The 15,367-nt window shown below is 38.3% G+C and overlaps 1 protein-coding gene across 11 annotated transcripts in view; it reads right to left on the bottom strand.

Annotated features, from left to right (window-relative positions):
* plekha7b (pleckstrin homology domain containing, family A member 7b) overlaps positions 1 to 15,367 on the bottom strand; it is a 442,105-nt gene that overhangs the window by 52,299 nt on the left and 374,439 nt on the right. For 8 of the 11 annotated variants that reach the window (XM_048545394.2, XM_059652058.1, XM_059652059.1 and 5 more), the window contains 6 exons: positions 14,893 to 14,973; positions 12,891 to 12,956; positions 11,156 to 11,236; positions 7,653 to 7,802; positions 4,342 to 4,443; positions 360 to 468 (listed from right to left, as the gene is read on the bottom strand). In XM_048545394.2, coding sequence (XP_048401351.2) covers positions 360 to 468; positions 4,342 to 4,443; positions 7,653 to 7,802; positions 11,156 to 11,236; positions 12,891 to 12,956; positions 14,893 to 14,973 — 589 coding nt within the window. The remainder of the gene's footprint in view (positions 1 to 359; positions 469 to 4,341; positions 4,444 to 7,652; positions 7,803 to 11,155; positions 11,237 to 12,890; positions 12,957 to 14,892; positions 14,974 to 15,367) is intronic. The other 3 variants (XM_059652060.1, XM_048545398.2, XM_048545397.2) reach the window with 1 other exon arrangement.

The following is a 15,367-nucleotide window of genomic DNA, read 5'->3' on the forward strand; positions in this document are numbered from 1 at the left end:
AACACTTACTTCCAAAACATCTCTTCATAGGTCAAAACAAAATCTAAAACACAACAAATGGCTTTTGTATCCAAGAGATGTTTTAAAGCTTTTCACATATTGTATGCTTTGAAATACACTGCATGTCTGAATGCAATTACATTTCTCTGCAGGCTAGCAAGGGAGTGATTTTTAAATGACAAAATCAACCCAATTGTATCAATATGGATGGCAAATTAATTTGGAGGACTGTCAGCCAGAACTCACTGCTTTTCTTCAAGTAATGCTATCTGTCATCCTGGGTTAGCTTACAGGTGGAAGCTAGTGTTGCAGAAGGTCAAGAAAACTGTGCACTAACAAGTTTCAAAGCTTGCACTCACCAGGATTCTGAATAGATTCAATGATCATTTTATAGTTGTTCTTGTTCACACTGAGGCCTGCCATGACATCCTCAATCCTCCACAGATCCTTTCTTATCTGTTCTTGATCCTAAATCCAGAAAAGCAAGTCATCAACTTACAAGTTCAAATTACACAAAGCGACCTGTGACCAAAATTAACAACATTTTACCCGGATTTTTGACAATACAAGACAACCAGTCATTTCAAATAACTGAACAACATAACCATGGATAACGAATAGAGAATCTAAATGAGAAAACTGTCGATAAGTTGATCACCATCTGAGCATCGGGGTCTTTTAGAGCACTATTATTGTTGCACCATATAAACGCAACAAATTCGAGCATTGATTTGAAGGTGATTCACAGGACGGTTTGACAATAGCATTTGATATTAAGTCATACAAGGAAATATTAGTTAGCAGCATTCTGTCTAAAGGCAGGCCCTGTGCTCATTTTCTCTGGGCCTTATAGTCCTCTGTTATCTTCCCCTGTTGTTTGTAGAACCATCCAATTTTCAAATACAAATTATTTCAGATCGTCATTTTTTTTCTTTCCCTTGGTCTACAGCTATCTAATCATTCCTTATCCATTCTTTCAACAAGTTCTCTTATTTCAGAATGTGACATTGATGCCTTTTCCTGATGACCTTCACTAAACTTCTCCTCCATCATCATCCTGAAAATTTCTTCACCATTTTGTGTACTCTCCAAATGACCCATTTCAGAACTTTCGATGTCCACATTTCAGCACATAGAACGCGACTCTTCAAATCACAGTCTTGAACATTATTTTCTTAAAATCTCTACTCGTTCCTTGTTGAACTATTCTCGGTTTTTAAAAGAATGGCTTTTTGCAATTGATATTCTAGTTCAGATTTAATTTTTAGCAGTAACCACCTTCAGAAAAGATGCTTTCCAAGTAATTAAACAGAGTACCTACTACAGCACTTGTCTTGACCTCTGCTTTCCCATCATTACATCAGAGAACCTTCACAACCTTGGTCTCTTCCACATGAATTTTCATTGTCAATTTTCACCAGTTTATTCAATTATCCATTATTATTTCTATATTTTCTGCTGTGCTGTCCACCAAGGCCTCAATATGCTAATCTCACTATATTCACCAACTAATATTCAATACTGACAGTGTTGTGTACTTCATATAGTGCTTTTTCTTCTTAAAAAAGAAAATGGTGGTCGCCACATAAATGTCAAGAACTATGGTGACTTGTCTCACCTTGCACTCAATTACACGGGATTCATGTTCATTAAATACTGTGAATTTACTCGTTCTGTAGTCATTGCAGGCAATCATTCTTTTCACCCTCCAGTCAACTTTGATCATCGCATACATTTGGAACAGCTTTTACCTATTCACCCAGTCAAAAATATTTGCATAATCCACAGAGCAGACACACACTTATTAGTATTCTGTGCTCCTCTCACTTTATGCTGTTGTTAGTGCTCAGTCTACATGCTTTTGTCAACAAAACAGATCACACCCACTGCACTTTGCTTGCTTTGGATTCCAAGCTACTTGTCAAGATTTTTGAACTGTAGCATTTAACAAAACTAAAGAATTCTCATGCCAACACAGGTGCAGATGTGACACAAACCATAATTTAATTGCAAATAAAGTAAAAGTTGAGCTCAAGGGAATCAATGCAAGAAATTACTTTCAACACAGCAATTTTTTTTTCCCCAGTGTGTACTTTTTGATAAATTGCATGCTCATCACAGTTACACCCAGTTTATGTCCCATGTCATAACATTAAGCTCCTGAACATCAGTTCAACCACAGGTCAAATTTCAAGGTAAACTGGCTTAGTTGTGCTCTAATATGGTGCCTTATTTGAAATTTTCAAACAGTATCACCCACAATAATAATGGGAATTTATCTATGTCCTTGCAGATTAGAGAAGGTCTCAGTTAGAAGTACTAAAAGTATTTGTGGCGACTTCACCTTGATTAAAGTATTCGTATGGCCAGTTGGACATTGTTGCTAAACTTGCTTTCCCAACGTACATTTGATAACTAGTTACAATGAAAACTGTCACAGAAGAACAATTTCCATTGCAATTTTCAATTGAATTTTCTATAATAAACCAATCCATCTGACAATTGCAAAGGCTGAAGCTCCTGTCCTCTGGGTCCCCTTATTTGCCTTGTAGCTGCACTCTTCTGTCCCTGAACACTGAAGAAATGTGATAATTTGGATCAAATTCTAAAATTAGAAATATTCTGATGCTAACCCAAACCCCTCTGGAATATAACTTTGGAGACACTAAGGCTTAGGTGTTGGAATAAAAACCCTCTAATTATCAGAATATTTAAGACTCTGGCAGAAGGAGTGCACTAATAGCTCATCCCTAATAGACAACAGGTGTAAAATGTGTCAATGTTTTGACAGGTTCACTGCAATGGTGAACCTAAGTGGAACTGGCAGGTACCTGTGCCATTGTGAGTCTGTCACTAGCACCAACCCAGCCCATACAGATGAAAATAGGGTTCTTTCAGTCTTTACAGGGAACATATTTCCTCCCTTTCCCAAAGACCATGAATTCCCTGTGGTCTTAATCCACCTTTTGCCTTCGCTTCCAAGAGCAAGCACACTACCTCCCAACTATGAATGGAAAGTCAGTGGAGTTCAGCCCAATACAGGGTAAACAAGCACCCATTGTATATGTTCAGATTCAGCAAGATTTTGTAGCTTTCACGCACAGTCAAGAAAATATATTCGAGTGTATCTAGAGTCAGAGACAGATTGAATGTAATTTTTGGGTAAGAAAGTCTATGTTTTGGTTTGATACAAATTAATTTAGTTCATAGTTTACATTAAACTGACATCTAGACATCTAAAACTAGATCCTCATTAAGCAAGTCAGACAAGCTTTTTAGTAACAGCTGCATGTAAAACTAGCCAACATAGTATGACTTACCAAGGGGTGGCATGGTGGCTCAGCGGTTAACACTGCAGCCTCACAGCACGAGGGACCCAGGTTCAATTCCACCCTCGGACAATTGTCTGTGTGGAGTTTGCACATTCTCCCCATGTCTGCGTGGGTTTCCGGTGCAGGCTAGGTGGACTGCCCATAGTGTTCAGGGATGCCTAGATTAGGTGGGTTACAGGGTGATGGGTCTGACTGGGATGCTGCGAGGGTGAGTGTGGACTTGTTGGGCCGAAGGGCCTGTTTCCACACTGTAGGGATTCTATGATTCCAATAAGGCGCCAGACTTAAGTGAAGAAGGTGTGAAATGGGACATACTTCAGTTGATGATAAACTTTTTCAAAGTCAAGAATTGAACCTTACCCGAAAAGTAGAAAAAAAATTGAACTGTGCCAGGCATCTGGTAAGCTACTAAAGTCTACTCTACTCCCACAATTCAAAATAACACAGGTGGAAAAAATATATAAGAATGGAACAATACAAAATTGATGAAGTAAAATATACAAACAGATGTGGAGCGGATGTGATAATCTAAGATTCGTTGTTTAAAAACCAAAAATCACCCATTTGAAACAGATGCGATGACTTTTCTCCCCCCACACATACAGGGGTCACCAGTCACTGGAACTCTGTTCCTGAAAGTCTGGTGGAAGCAAAGTTGTTGAATATTTTTAAAGGTGAAGTAGGTAGATTATTGTTTAAGCAAGGGAGAGAACCATTTATGTGAGAATGTGGATTTGATGTTACCATCAAGTCAGCCATAATCTTATTCACTGACAGAGTAGGTTTGAGGGACTGAATAGCCTACTCCTGTTCCTAATTCATATGTTATGCAGCAAATAACTCAAAAATCATTAACTTCTCCCTGCAAACAATGTACTTCTGAGAATTGAAACATGACCATTACTCATTGCTTACTCCTCACACTATTGAGCTTTTACAAACTGTTATTTTGAAAGTAATCTGTAGCTAATGATATAAATAAAATACAATTCCTACAAAATGAGCTTGCCTGGGAGCTTGGTGCAGTTTTCATGTATCCAAGGATTGCTTCCTTGAGCTGGTTCACATCGTTTTCGGTCTGCTCATATTCTTTCCATGCTTTTTCCAGTTCCTACAGAGAAATGATACACGGGTTTCTTTAATTCCACATTGTAACTTATGTAACATAAAAATGGATTAAAAGTTGGTAAGTTATTTTATTCTCCTATCTCATATAATGTTTTTATTGACTTATCCCACAAGGCACAGTTAACACAGAAGTAAACAGAGCCACAATCTATTTGCCTAGTCCCAAAGCGCAAACGATAGCACACAATACTTTAATACATAGCACAGATTTTTTTCAACTAAAACCTTTTTTTTCCCCTATAATCAATCTATTTCTCCACGGTTTACCACCATTTAACAAGTGGCTTTCCTTATTGCAAAAGGCTGCTTAGCAATCCATTTAGCAATGTCCAGACAAATATTCTTAGATCTTAATGATCCCAATCAACATATTACTGATGATTGAATTGCTGAGGGAAAAGAGGGTAATTGTAGCTCTGACTTTTTTACTCAATATTAACATATGTACATTAAGAAACAGAAGAAAAAATCTATTTTATTCTTTCGAGCCCATTCATCAAGTAACCAAACATAATTATTTTCATAAAGAATCATCCAAAAATTTGGCCTCAAAGGGATTACATTACTTTCCTAAAGATGGTTTGAGAAACAGCCATTGACTCAATCAAAGTGCAGTGTGTTAGTACGGACCCGGGAATATACAAGGAATGTAACAGTTCAATTTTACTCCTTTTCAAAGAAGCTTATCTTTTCATCTTCAATTGCTTGACTTTTTCCATTACATTCACTGCCATGGACCTTCTTGTAGCTCTAGGCTTGTTTTAATTTCCAAAGAAGAGTCCAAATATTAACTCGAAGATAAGCAAAGGGTTTTACTTGAATGGTTTGTTAATCCATATCATAAACCTTTAGACATTTCCCATTCAGCAAAAGTGTTGCTAATTCTCACTGAGTTTGGCCTTGGAAGCCTCACAACTGCTCAACACTTAATAGTTTTAAAATAACCCATAAAATACTTAATTTCTGAAAAGTTAGAATTGAAAGTAGTGTAATGGATTAGACTTAATTTTGGGACAACATGGCACTCCTCGTAGTGAGGACAAATCAGGGTTGACAGGGACCTCAAAGCAGGTCTTGGAGACAGTAAGGACTGCAGATGCTGGAAGCCAGAGTCGACAGATGTGAAGCCGGAAAAGCACAGCAGCTCAGACAGCATCCGAACTGCAGGAAAGTCAATGTTTCAGGCTGAAACCTTTCTTCAGGATGATGCTGTCTGACTTACTCTGCTTTTCCAGCTTCACATCTATTGGCCTTAAAGCAGTTCGCCTGCCTGACTTTCTGCACATCCAACTGACAGGGTATATTTCATGGGTTTTAAAAAAAAGGATTGCTGAGGAAACAAAGTGAGCTGATTCCCTTGACCAAGGCCAACGGTAGTTCAACATGCAGATACTGCAGTATACTGCACAGGAAGGAACAGCAATGAGTAGAAATACAGTCATTATAGGTCATTTGTAGTTTGGTCGACAAAGGCATTAATGAAACAGTGTGCCTCCCACATGATAAGCTGTCTCCCTGCTGACCACGGTATAATTGAAATGGCACAGAATATCCTCCAGAGAAAAAGAGAAAGCCAGAAATTGTTGTGCAAATAACACCAACAATTGTATCCAGTGATTGAAATCCTACATTAGATTTCAGAGGCAAGTGAGGAAGTTTAAAAGTAGCACCTTGAAGTATCTAATGTAAATGGGAGCACAAAACTGGAAGAAAGGGAGATTAGTGCAGCAAGATAAGGGGCTTCAGATTCTTGTCTGCCAGGAGCAGTTTTGGGCAAGAAGCACCAATTCAAGAGCGACGGACATGACCAGAACAGGGCTGGTATAAATATCTTCACATGGACGTCCAGGAATATCACAGGGGAGGACTTAAACTAAGTACTCTGGGAAATGGATACCAGTGTATCAATGTAGAAAGAGGAGTAAGTTACATAGAGGATATCTTCGGATATCTCAGAGGAAGGGAATAGTGCCACAATAGGTGGGACCAGACTATGAGGAATGCAGGTTTACAATGCATGCATGTAAATTCAGAGTGTGGTTAAACAAGGTGGATGAGCCATGAGCACAAACAGCTGTCTAAGAGTATCACATGGTGGTAATTATTGAAAAATTACTCAAAACTAGTGAGGACCGACCAGTAAATATTCAAAGGCATGAATTATTTGGAATAAATGGGAATCAAATAAAGGTAAGATGGCAATATTGATTAGGAAGACATTGTAACACTGGAATGAGAGGACATCCATAAAAAAGGTGTAAAGAAAGAGCACAGTGAGATTAGAGAAATCACAAGGGCACTATTGTATCACCGGGAATAGTCTCCAAACAGTGACAGCAACAGACAAGAACAAGTAGATAAGGGAAATTAAAGATAAAAGTAAGAATTATATGGTCACATTGGTCAGTTTTAGTTACCTGAATATTAATTGGGATATTATTAGAGCAAGGCTAATTTAAAAAAAAGTGTGAAATCTGTTTGAGGGCATTTTCTCGACCAGTATGAGGGTGCTCCAGTGAGAAGAGAAGAGGTATTGCTGAATTTGGTGCCAGAGAATAATTTGAGCTCAGTGAGCCAAGTATTTGGTGGGGGCTGGGGGGTAGTGGAACACTTGTATTAGAATGATCGCTGTATCATATCAACAGACTCCTTATGGAAAGGGCAAGAACAACCTAAAGGCAAGTATCTACGTTGGAAAGACATGGGTTTTCATTGGATGAAGAGTCACATGGAACCAAAGGCCACCAAAACCATTGAAATGGAGCAATGAGTAATCATTGAGTAGCTATTTCAGCTCATATGTTATGCTGCAGACAAACTGCATTCTTACCAGCAACTGTGTTTTCCCTATCATTAATTCTTATGTTCAGGCTGATATGTAACATTTTTCTCATTTTACTAAACAAGATCTTAATAATGGTTTAAACATTTCCATAATATCCAACAGTCTTGCACAAGCACATCTGAAATGTCTTCTGAGGTTACAGTCAAAGAAAAACAAAATTTATCTTTAAAAAAAGGGCCTGGTAGTCATGGAGTCATATTGCTTAGCTCCAGTTTATGCGTGTGTGAGACACAAACTCATACAATCACTTTTCAGACAATTACTAATTACACATGACATATTAAGAGTGTTACATTGGTAGGCCATACAAGCTACAACAACCAGTAAAATAGCCCAGGTAAACTTACTGTACAGACTTTGGAAATCTCAGCTCGGATTTGAACCAGATCCTCTTGCAGCAGCCGCTGTTGATAGGCAATCTTCTCAGTATGAGTTGGCTGTCCTTTATATTGATCCAGTTGCCTGTGGGTTACCTCCAGTACAGATTCAAGCTGGTCCTGAACAAACATGACAAATCAGAACTTGCAACAAATAACACGAACAGAAATACTAAATGAAAGGAAGTGTGCTCTGACACCTCTAAAATACACCAGTAATCAAGTCCTTTCTCTGTTGGTGGTAGTGGTGGAATGTGGTTAGGCAGACTTATTTGAGTCAAAGGGGAGGGTGGCAGGTGAAACAGAAGCGGATGGAGGTCGGCACCCAGTGATTAGAAAATTGGCAAGAGGATGAGGCAGATAGAGAGGCAGTGGCAGGAATATTAGGAGCTTGGAGAATGCAGAGTGGCCTATTAGGTAACCAAGGATTTAATCAAGTGGGATGTGAACCTGGAATAGTGACAGTAGAGTAGGAATGAAATGAAATGACAATTACACATCAGAGTTTAAACAACAGGATGCAGGAGTGATAGTAGTAATAGTAGTGATACAGAGGAGAGAAATGGAGGTTGCATGCTCAGGTCTAGACTAACAGCCAAAATGAGTGTGGGGTGTGACTGGATGCAGAAGGCTAACTGAGCATGGTAGAAGTTATATCAGACATGACTTGGTTGTAAACAGATGCGGCTTTACCCTTCCTTCAGTTCTCTATAATCAAACAGATTAAAAATTGAAAAACTTCAAACAATGTTTAAGTAAGCAACTGTTAAAATACTAGCACATAATTTGAATCCACCCAACTCAGCAAAAACTGAAGCAGACGCCAAATTAAGTCTCAAATCCAGCTGAAGTTGTCCTTTTGTTAAAATAATTCTTCTGCTATGGATTAAGTGGATGAAAGGCACCAGAAATTCCTAGTCCATCCCCATACACTGGTGGGTTCCTGGGTGAAGTTTTGGCTCCTGTGCTGAACTAGAATGGGTTTGTGACTAAACATCTATTAGTTATACAAGTGTCTCTTATCCTCTACAGACATCAGTTTCAGTTACTTGGATTATGCACTCCAAAACCACTATAAAACTTAGCAATTTACTATCAGTCTTCTCAGCTGAACTGTGAACATTATGTTATGTTTCTTTGGTTCTATCCTCCTTGAAGCAAGTAAACATATCACATCAAATCAGTGCTGTTTATTTGAAGTCCAGTTCAGTCTTCGTCTGGTATCCAAATAAGGGGAGACAACGACCTGGGAATATTATTGCTGGACTCTTAAAATGTTCTGGGGACCCAGGTTCAAATCCTGCCAAAAGTAATGGAATTTTATTTCAATAAATATCCAGAATTAAGATGACAGAATTCCATTGTCGATTTTTGGAAAAGCCCATCTACTTCACTAATGTCCCTTAGGGAGGGAAACTGCCATTCCTACCTGGTCTGGCCTGAGTGAGAGTCCAGACCCTCAGCAAATGAGGCTGACTCTCAACTGCCCTCTAGGTAGTTAGGGATGGGCAATTCATGCTGTGTCACCCTCATTCCATGAATGAATTAAAAACAAAGTATCACTTTCTGCAGAAGCGAAGAAAGGATTAGTGCTGGCAGTTTCATGGTCACCATTACTGGTAATTACTTTTGGTCACAGATTCAGTGAATTAGACCATAAGACATAGGAGTGGAAGTAAGGCCATTCGGCCCATCAAGTCCACTCTGCCATTTAAGTCATGGCTGATGGGCATTTCAACACCACTTCCCTGCACTCCCCCCGGACCCCTGATTCCTTTTGAGATCAAGAATTTGTCGATCTCTGCCTTGAAGGCATCCAACGTCCCGGCCTCCACTGCACTCCGCGGCAACGAATTTCACAAGCCCACCACTCTCTGGCTGAAGAAATGTCGTCTCATTTCAGTTTTAAATTTACCCCCTCTAATTTTAAGGCTGTGCCCACGGGTCCTAGTCTCCCCACCTAACGGAAACAACTTCCTAGCGTCCACCCCTTCTAAACCATAACTGAATTAACTGAATTGAAATTCATTGACCACCATCTTGAGATTATTCTTACTTCTGGATCACGTGTCCAGGCTTTGGGAAGAGTAGTCCAACAGTATTTCCATTCACATGTCAACTCGCTCACTATTGAATTCTCTCAGATGTTCGCAACACAGGCAAAAGGTTTTCAGAACCATTGTTCCATCTTCATCATTTCCGACTGGATGGTATTATAAGTATGTATTGTGCTAATATCTTAATCATTGATTGACTAAATCACAGAATATGGTCGAGGTAGGTAAACTAGGAAATTTCCAGATTCCATTCAAATTATCCTTGATACTCCTCACTACTTAGCCTATTGGAATCCGTGTATGTGGACAATCAACAAACCAACTTGGACAGGGAGCTCTTCACAACCAAACTGTTGGCCATTCTATTTTTGCTTATATATAATGACAGATTACACTAGGGCAGTTAATAATTAGAACTTCAAATGAATCACTGCTTTTCATCAGAAGAATTTTAACTTTTACTGTTTTAAGTAGAAGAAAACCAAACAAAATGATTGCACTTTTATTTTTCCAAGTAGTTCCAAATAGTGCCACAAACCTACCGCTACAAGTATTAAAATTAATTTGTCTGCATTGAGTCTTTCCTGTAAGGGAAATTAGAGAGTACATCATGTTTGCCACTGACTAACAAAGCTAAACAGAAATAAACGGGACATGAATGTATTTTGATCAACCTGCTATGCATTTGGAATTTTATTACCAAGCTATTTTCTTGCAATAAGAATTTTGAGCTGGGTTGAGATTCATCAGAAACGAAACAGAAGTTGCTAGAAAATCTCAGCAAGTCTCGCAGCAACTGCGAAGAAACATCAGTTAACATTTCAGGTCCAGTGACCCTTTTTCAGAACCAGACTGCACCCAAAATACTAACTCAGTTCTCTCCACTGATGCTGACAGATCTGAGATATTCCAGCAATTTCTGCTTTTGTTTCTGATTTTCAGCATCTGCAGTTTTTCAGGGTTTTTTCAAAATGAGATTTATCAGAATTGGTCTTTTGGAGTTTAGGAAGCTGAGAGGGGAATTTATTGAAACAAAGGTTCTGAGAAGCCTTGATTAGGTCAATACCAAGAGGTGGGTTTTGTAGGCTGAAGAATATAATACTCAGAGATGAAGGTCTCAGGACAAAAATGTCAGTTTTGTTTTGTCTAAGACATAGGAGACATTTCTTTAAATTGAAAGCTTTGGAAATCTCAATTCCCAGAGAACTGTAAAAATGCTCAGTCTGTAAGTCTATTTAAAGTGGAAAGCAATTAACTGGGCACCTAAGGATTTAAGAGATAGGGGGATAGGACAAGAAAGGTGGTGGAGAAGTTCAACCATAAGCTTATTGAGTGATAGCAGGTCTACTCCTGCTCCTTTCTCTTCCATTCTGATGTACATAGCTCACTTTTTTCCTGTTGCTCTTTGCAACATACCTTATCGGCTTTCAGTTGCCGAACTTTGGCTTCCAGATCTTGGAGACATTTGTCGCGTTCACAAAGTCTGCTCAGTTTAGCCTAGAGGCAGAAAGAATGAATATTTATCAAACAGCAATGAAAATGTACACAATGCAACTTGGTCACTAACACTGCCAAAACAAAGCGAGATTCTATCACTACTAATCTGACAAGCAATATATATTACTGCACCTAACGTGAATTGCTACAGCAGTTGCTACCTGATCGACCATCACCTTAAACACAAAGCTGGTCTGAGCTCACTTGCAAGTGATTCTTCCATTATCCTTTCCAAATGCCTGTGCTGGTTTCCCCTGCAAAATATACTGTATGCTATTCAAAAATTTCAACATGACCACAGGTTGCTGCAACCACCAGTATCTATCTGACCAGGTGAAGCAAAAATGAATTTCAGCAAAAATCAGCAAATACATGAGAAAGGGACATCCACTTTATCAACACTTTAAATGAGGTTACATGTCCAGGAATTGTTGTGATCCAGAGACCATCACTGAGTATTTTCACTCTATACTCTCTTCCGTATTTCAAGACTTGAGAAATATGACATAGATTGACACATGCTTGGACATAGCCATCCGATATCTGAGCTTTTAGCTGATGTTAAAAGAAAAGCAACCACTTAAAAAAAATTCCAACTTTAAACGTAAATGTCCTGTACTCTCTTTTATCCCTTTGTCCCACTTTTTTTTCTCTCTAGTAAACTCTCATTTGAAAACACATCAAAATATTACTGGAAAACAAAGGGAAAAACAAAAACAAGCTGAGAAATTAACAAAGTAGTGAGAATAGGCAAAATGAATCAAGTTATATGCTATTTACTGAAAAGAACAATCAAATAAAAAATTGAGGAAGAATGGAAAATAGAAGGATGTTAAAAATGTAATGTGATGCAAGTAGAATTAGGATCTCGAAAATGAAAATAACTACAATTGAATTTCTGGTATATTGGTTATCACTACCACAAACAGCTCCTTCTGATATTACAGCTGCATCAATATTTGTGGCACAATAACTGCCTGGAAATCTTCTGGAGGTGGCAAAGCATGATCTATGCTTGCTGTCTCCCAATGATAATTCAGTTGTGACTGCGTATGTAGCAACTGGAGAAATCAGAGATGGAAAGTCAATAATTGAGGCATCGACAAGTTCACAAGGAGAAAACCTTTCAGCTGTAAAATTATTTATAACCCCAGTCACGTAGTTCTCCAAGCAAAACTATATTTTATTACTTTTGTTTTAAAATATTGATAATCTCAGTCAAAAATGTTCTGGCTACACGATAGCCTAAGTATGATAAGGGAATGAGGCATGTTTAACTATAATTCCATTTGATTCAAGTTTCATGATGCACCAGTCAATAGATGTATTATAGATGAAGATATTAAAACATGTAAACATGGATAATTTAGGTTTAATCGCAGCATTTTTGTTGACCTCAGCTTTAATGGCAGTTCTTATCCCAGGCCAACAAAAACGCATGGTCAATCAGCCAGCATTCCTAACAGAGGACATTGTGGAGGGAATTCTGGAGATGATGGGGTCAGATAGTGAACTGTTCACAGCCAAATAGCTTGCCAACACTCATTGCTGAGAACCAAATTTCACAAGAGTACTGTACAGTTCCAGCTTTAAGGAATTCTTAAATAGTAGCTGCAGGTGAAAAGTAGAGAAAAAGAAAATATTAGTGACTTACATCAGCATTGCTTTCAGCAATTTTAACTGGTTGCAGAACACGTCTGACTGGCTCTTGTCCCGTCACCTGGTATAAAAAAAATAGGATGAAAGCAGGCAGCAGAAAGCTATAAAATTCTATCCAACCAGCTTCGGATTCGCCCCCAAAGCAAAAGCTTGTACTGCAGAAAGAATTAAAACACAAAGTCTTTCCTAAAACTACAACTGAACATTCAACAACTTAGTTTTGTCATGAAATGCGTCTAGTGAAAACCAAAGGTAGGTAAGGATGGACCAACTGAAGAATTACAAAACAAGTGACAGCTTAAGGAAATGGCCAGCAAAATCTCAAGATCAAATAAACCTCACAAATTGGTAACCTGGTGATCACAGTGTGAAAGATGAGAAGTAGTACTTCCTCAACATTTTTACTAGCACTTTTGTACCATATACTAATGTTTGAAATGATGATTCAGGAGGTTAGTGGAGGTATCAGTGACAGATTTATTCCCCCCCTTGCAGCACCATTTGGTGATGATACCTATGGGCTTCCACTCCTGTTGATTATTTTCCAGTGACCCTTGCTTGAAAAGTGCACGTCCAAGTTATGGCTCAGAATGATGTCACACCCTCATCATTAGATGAGCTGCCCAACACCATCATGAACAAAGAAATGACCACTAGTGATGTAAACCCGTTAACACTACTGTTAAGATTGCAGAAGGAGAAACAATGGAGAAATCCAGTCATAATGGCCCAGTTCTATGTACTGTTTAGGTGGATTAAATGAAGAATGGCAAGATACCAACAGTCTGAATTAAATTTTAGCCCCACTTGACCGAAATCCTTCAGGAGGAAAGAAAATTGCCAAGGTGGTGAAAGGTTGAGAAAAAGCAAATGTATTTCTCACATGGTGGTCATTCTAATGTAAACATTTAAGGATGAAGATCTACACAAATGTTGGTGGTTAAGCACAGTATCTTTGATAAATACAAGGCAACTATAGATCCAGAGTCTTTCCTTTACATCAAACACTTCAAAATTCTAAACAATTAACACATGACTGTTTGCAACTTGAAGAGAAGGTAAAGGGTGTGTATTCTGGCTGGCAATTTGCAGAGCAAGGTATTACTTTACAAACATCTGTTCTTCGAATTGTGCTACAATAAACTGATAACATTCCTCCTCGGGTAACATTTATTTTGTCTGGATAAGAAATAATTTTAACCCTATCTTCAGATTATTTTTTAACAATCCACAAAAAAGACTTAAATCAACTCAGCTTCAGTAACATCTGTGCAAGGCATCCTGAATTTTCCAAGTTGGTCAATATAAATTGACTGCAACAAATAAGGACAAAGCTTTTTGGTTTTAATCAATTGTACATCAACCGCACCTTCGTGCTAAACTATCACGAGTAATGTTGCTCACAGAAAAATTGAAAGTTATGGCACACAATAAAATACTGAACTTCGCTGCCACAAACATGCTTTATGTTGCTTATATTGCCTTCCTTAAAGGGGCAATATCTTTAAGAAAAATGTGGTTATCACAAGGTGTGGATGGATGCACATGTTATGTGCAAGCATGTGCACAAACTTGCATGTGTCTAAACTTCCCAGTTCTTTTGGATGTCACGAGATAAATTGCATTGAAATACAACATTGCAGGAGCTTACATTTACTTAGAAGCAAAAGGCTGAGCAAAATTATTTCAATATATAGTGCCCCTTTAATGAAATCAAAACACACACTCACGCAAGATACACATGAACACAGTTAGTTTTATAAAATCTTGAAAAGTTCAAAATAAATCCAGCCTTGCAGTCTGCAATGGAAGATCAAGCTTTGAAATCAATATTTTAGTTCACAGAAATGACAGCATAGACGAAATCAGTGAGAAAGGGAACACACTGAATTCTAAACACTGCATAGAAAACCATGGTGGAAAGCAAGCTGCTGATGGAATAGCCACATGAACTTGTTTTTTCCCCTCTAAATTTCAGCTGAAACAAGCAGCCTTACTTGAAAATTGGGTCGAAACCTTGGTGTGACTTTCGTTACCATTCTGTGTACCATGTTGATCAAAGGTATATTAGATTTCATCTGTTCCAAACAGAAGAGGAATACATTTCATTACAATATTGGCAACTGCTTCCTTAGAATCATATAAAGTCACCAAAGTGAAATGTCACAATTTCAAACAATGCTTCAAACTATGATGAATGTATCATACCATTCCATAAATAGTCCTCCTAAGATTCATCAACTGCCCTCCAGCAGGTCATAAATGAACTTCTATCACCAACATCCTGCTAATATTTGTAATAATTTTAAAGTCACCTTCAAATAGCTGAGAGCCTCCATGTGCTTTCACTTGCATCAGCCAAACATATCGATAAAACCAGTCATTCGTCTCACCACTAGTTCAGAATGGTTGTTTCATTTGCTTAATTAACAGGAGTCGAGGCATTCAAAAGTAAATGGTTTGTGCTAAGCA

This window comes from Stegostoma tigrinum, chromosome 17 (genome assembly GCF_030684315.1).
Source record: "Stegostoma tigrinum isolate sSteTig4 chromosome 17, sSteTig4.hap1, whole genome shotgun sequence".
Classification (NCBI taxonomy): Eukaryota; Metazoa; Chordata; class Chondrichthyes; order Orectolobiformes; family Stegostomatidae; genus Stegostoma; species Stegostoma tigrinum.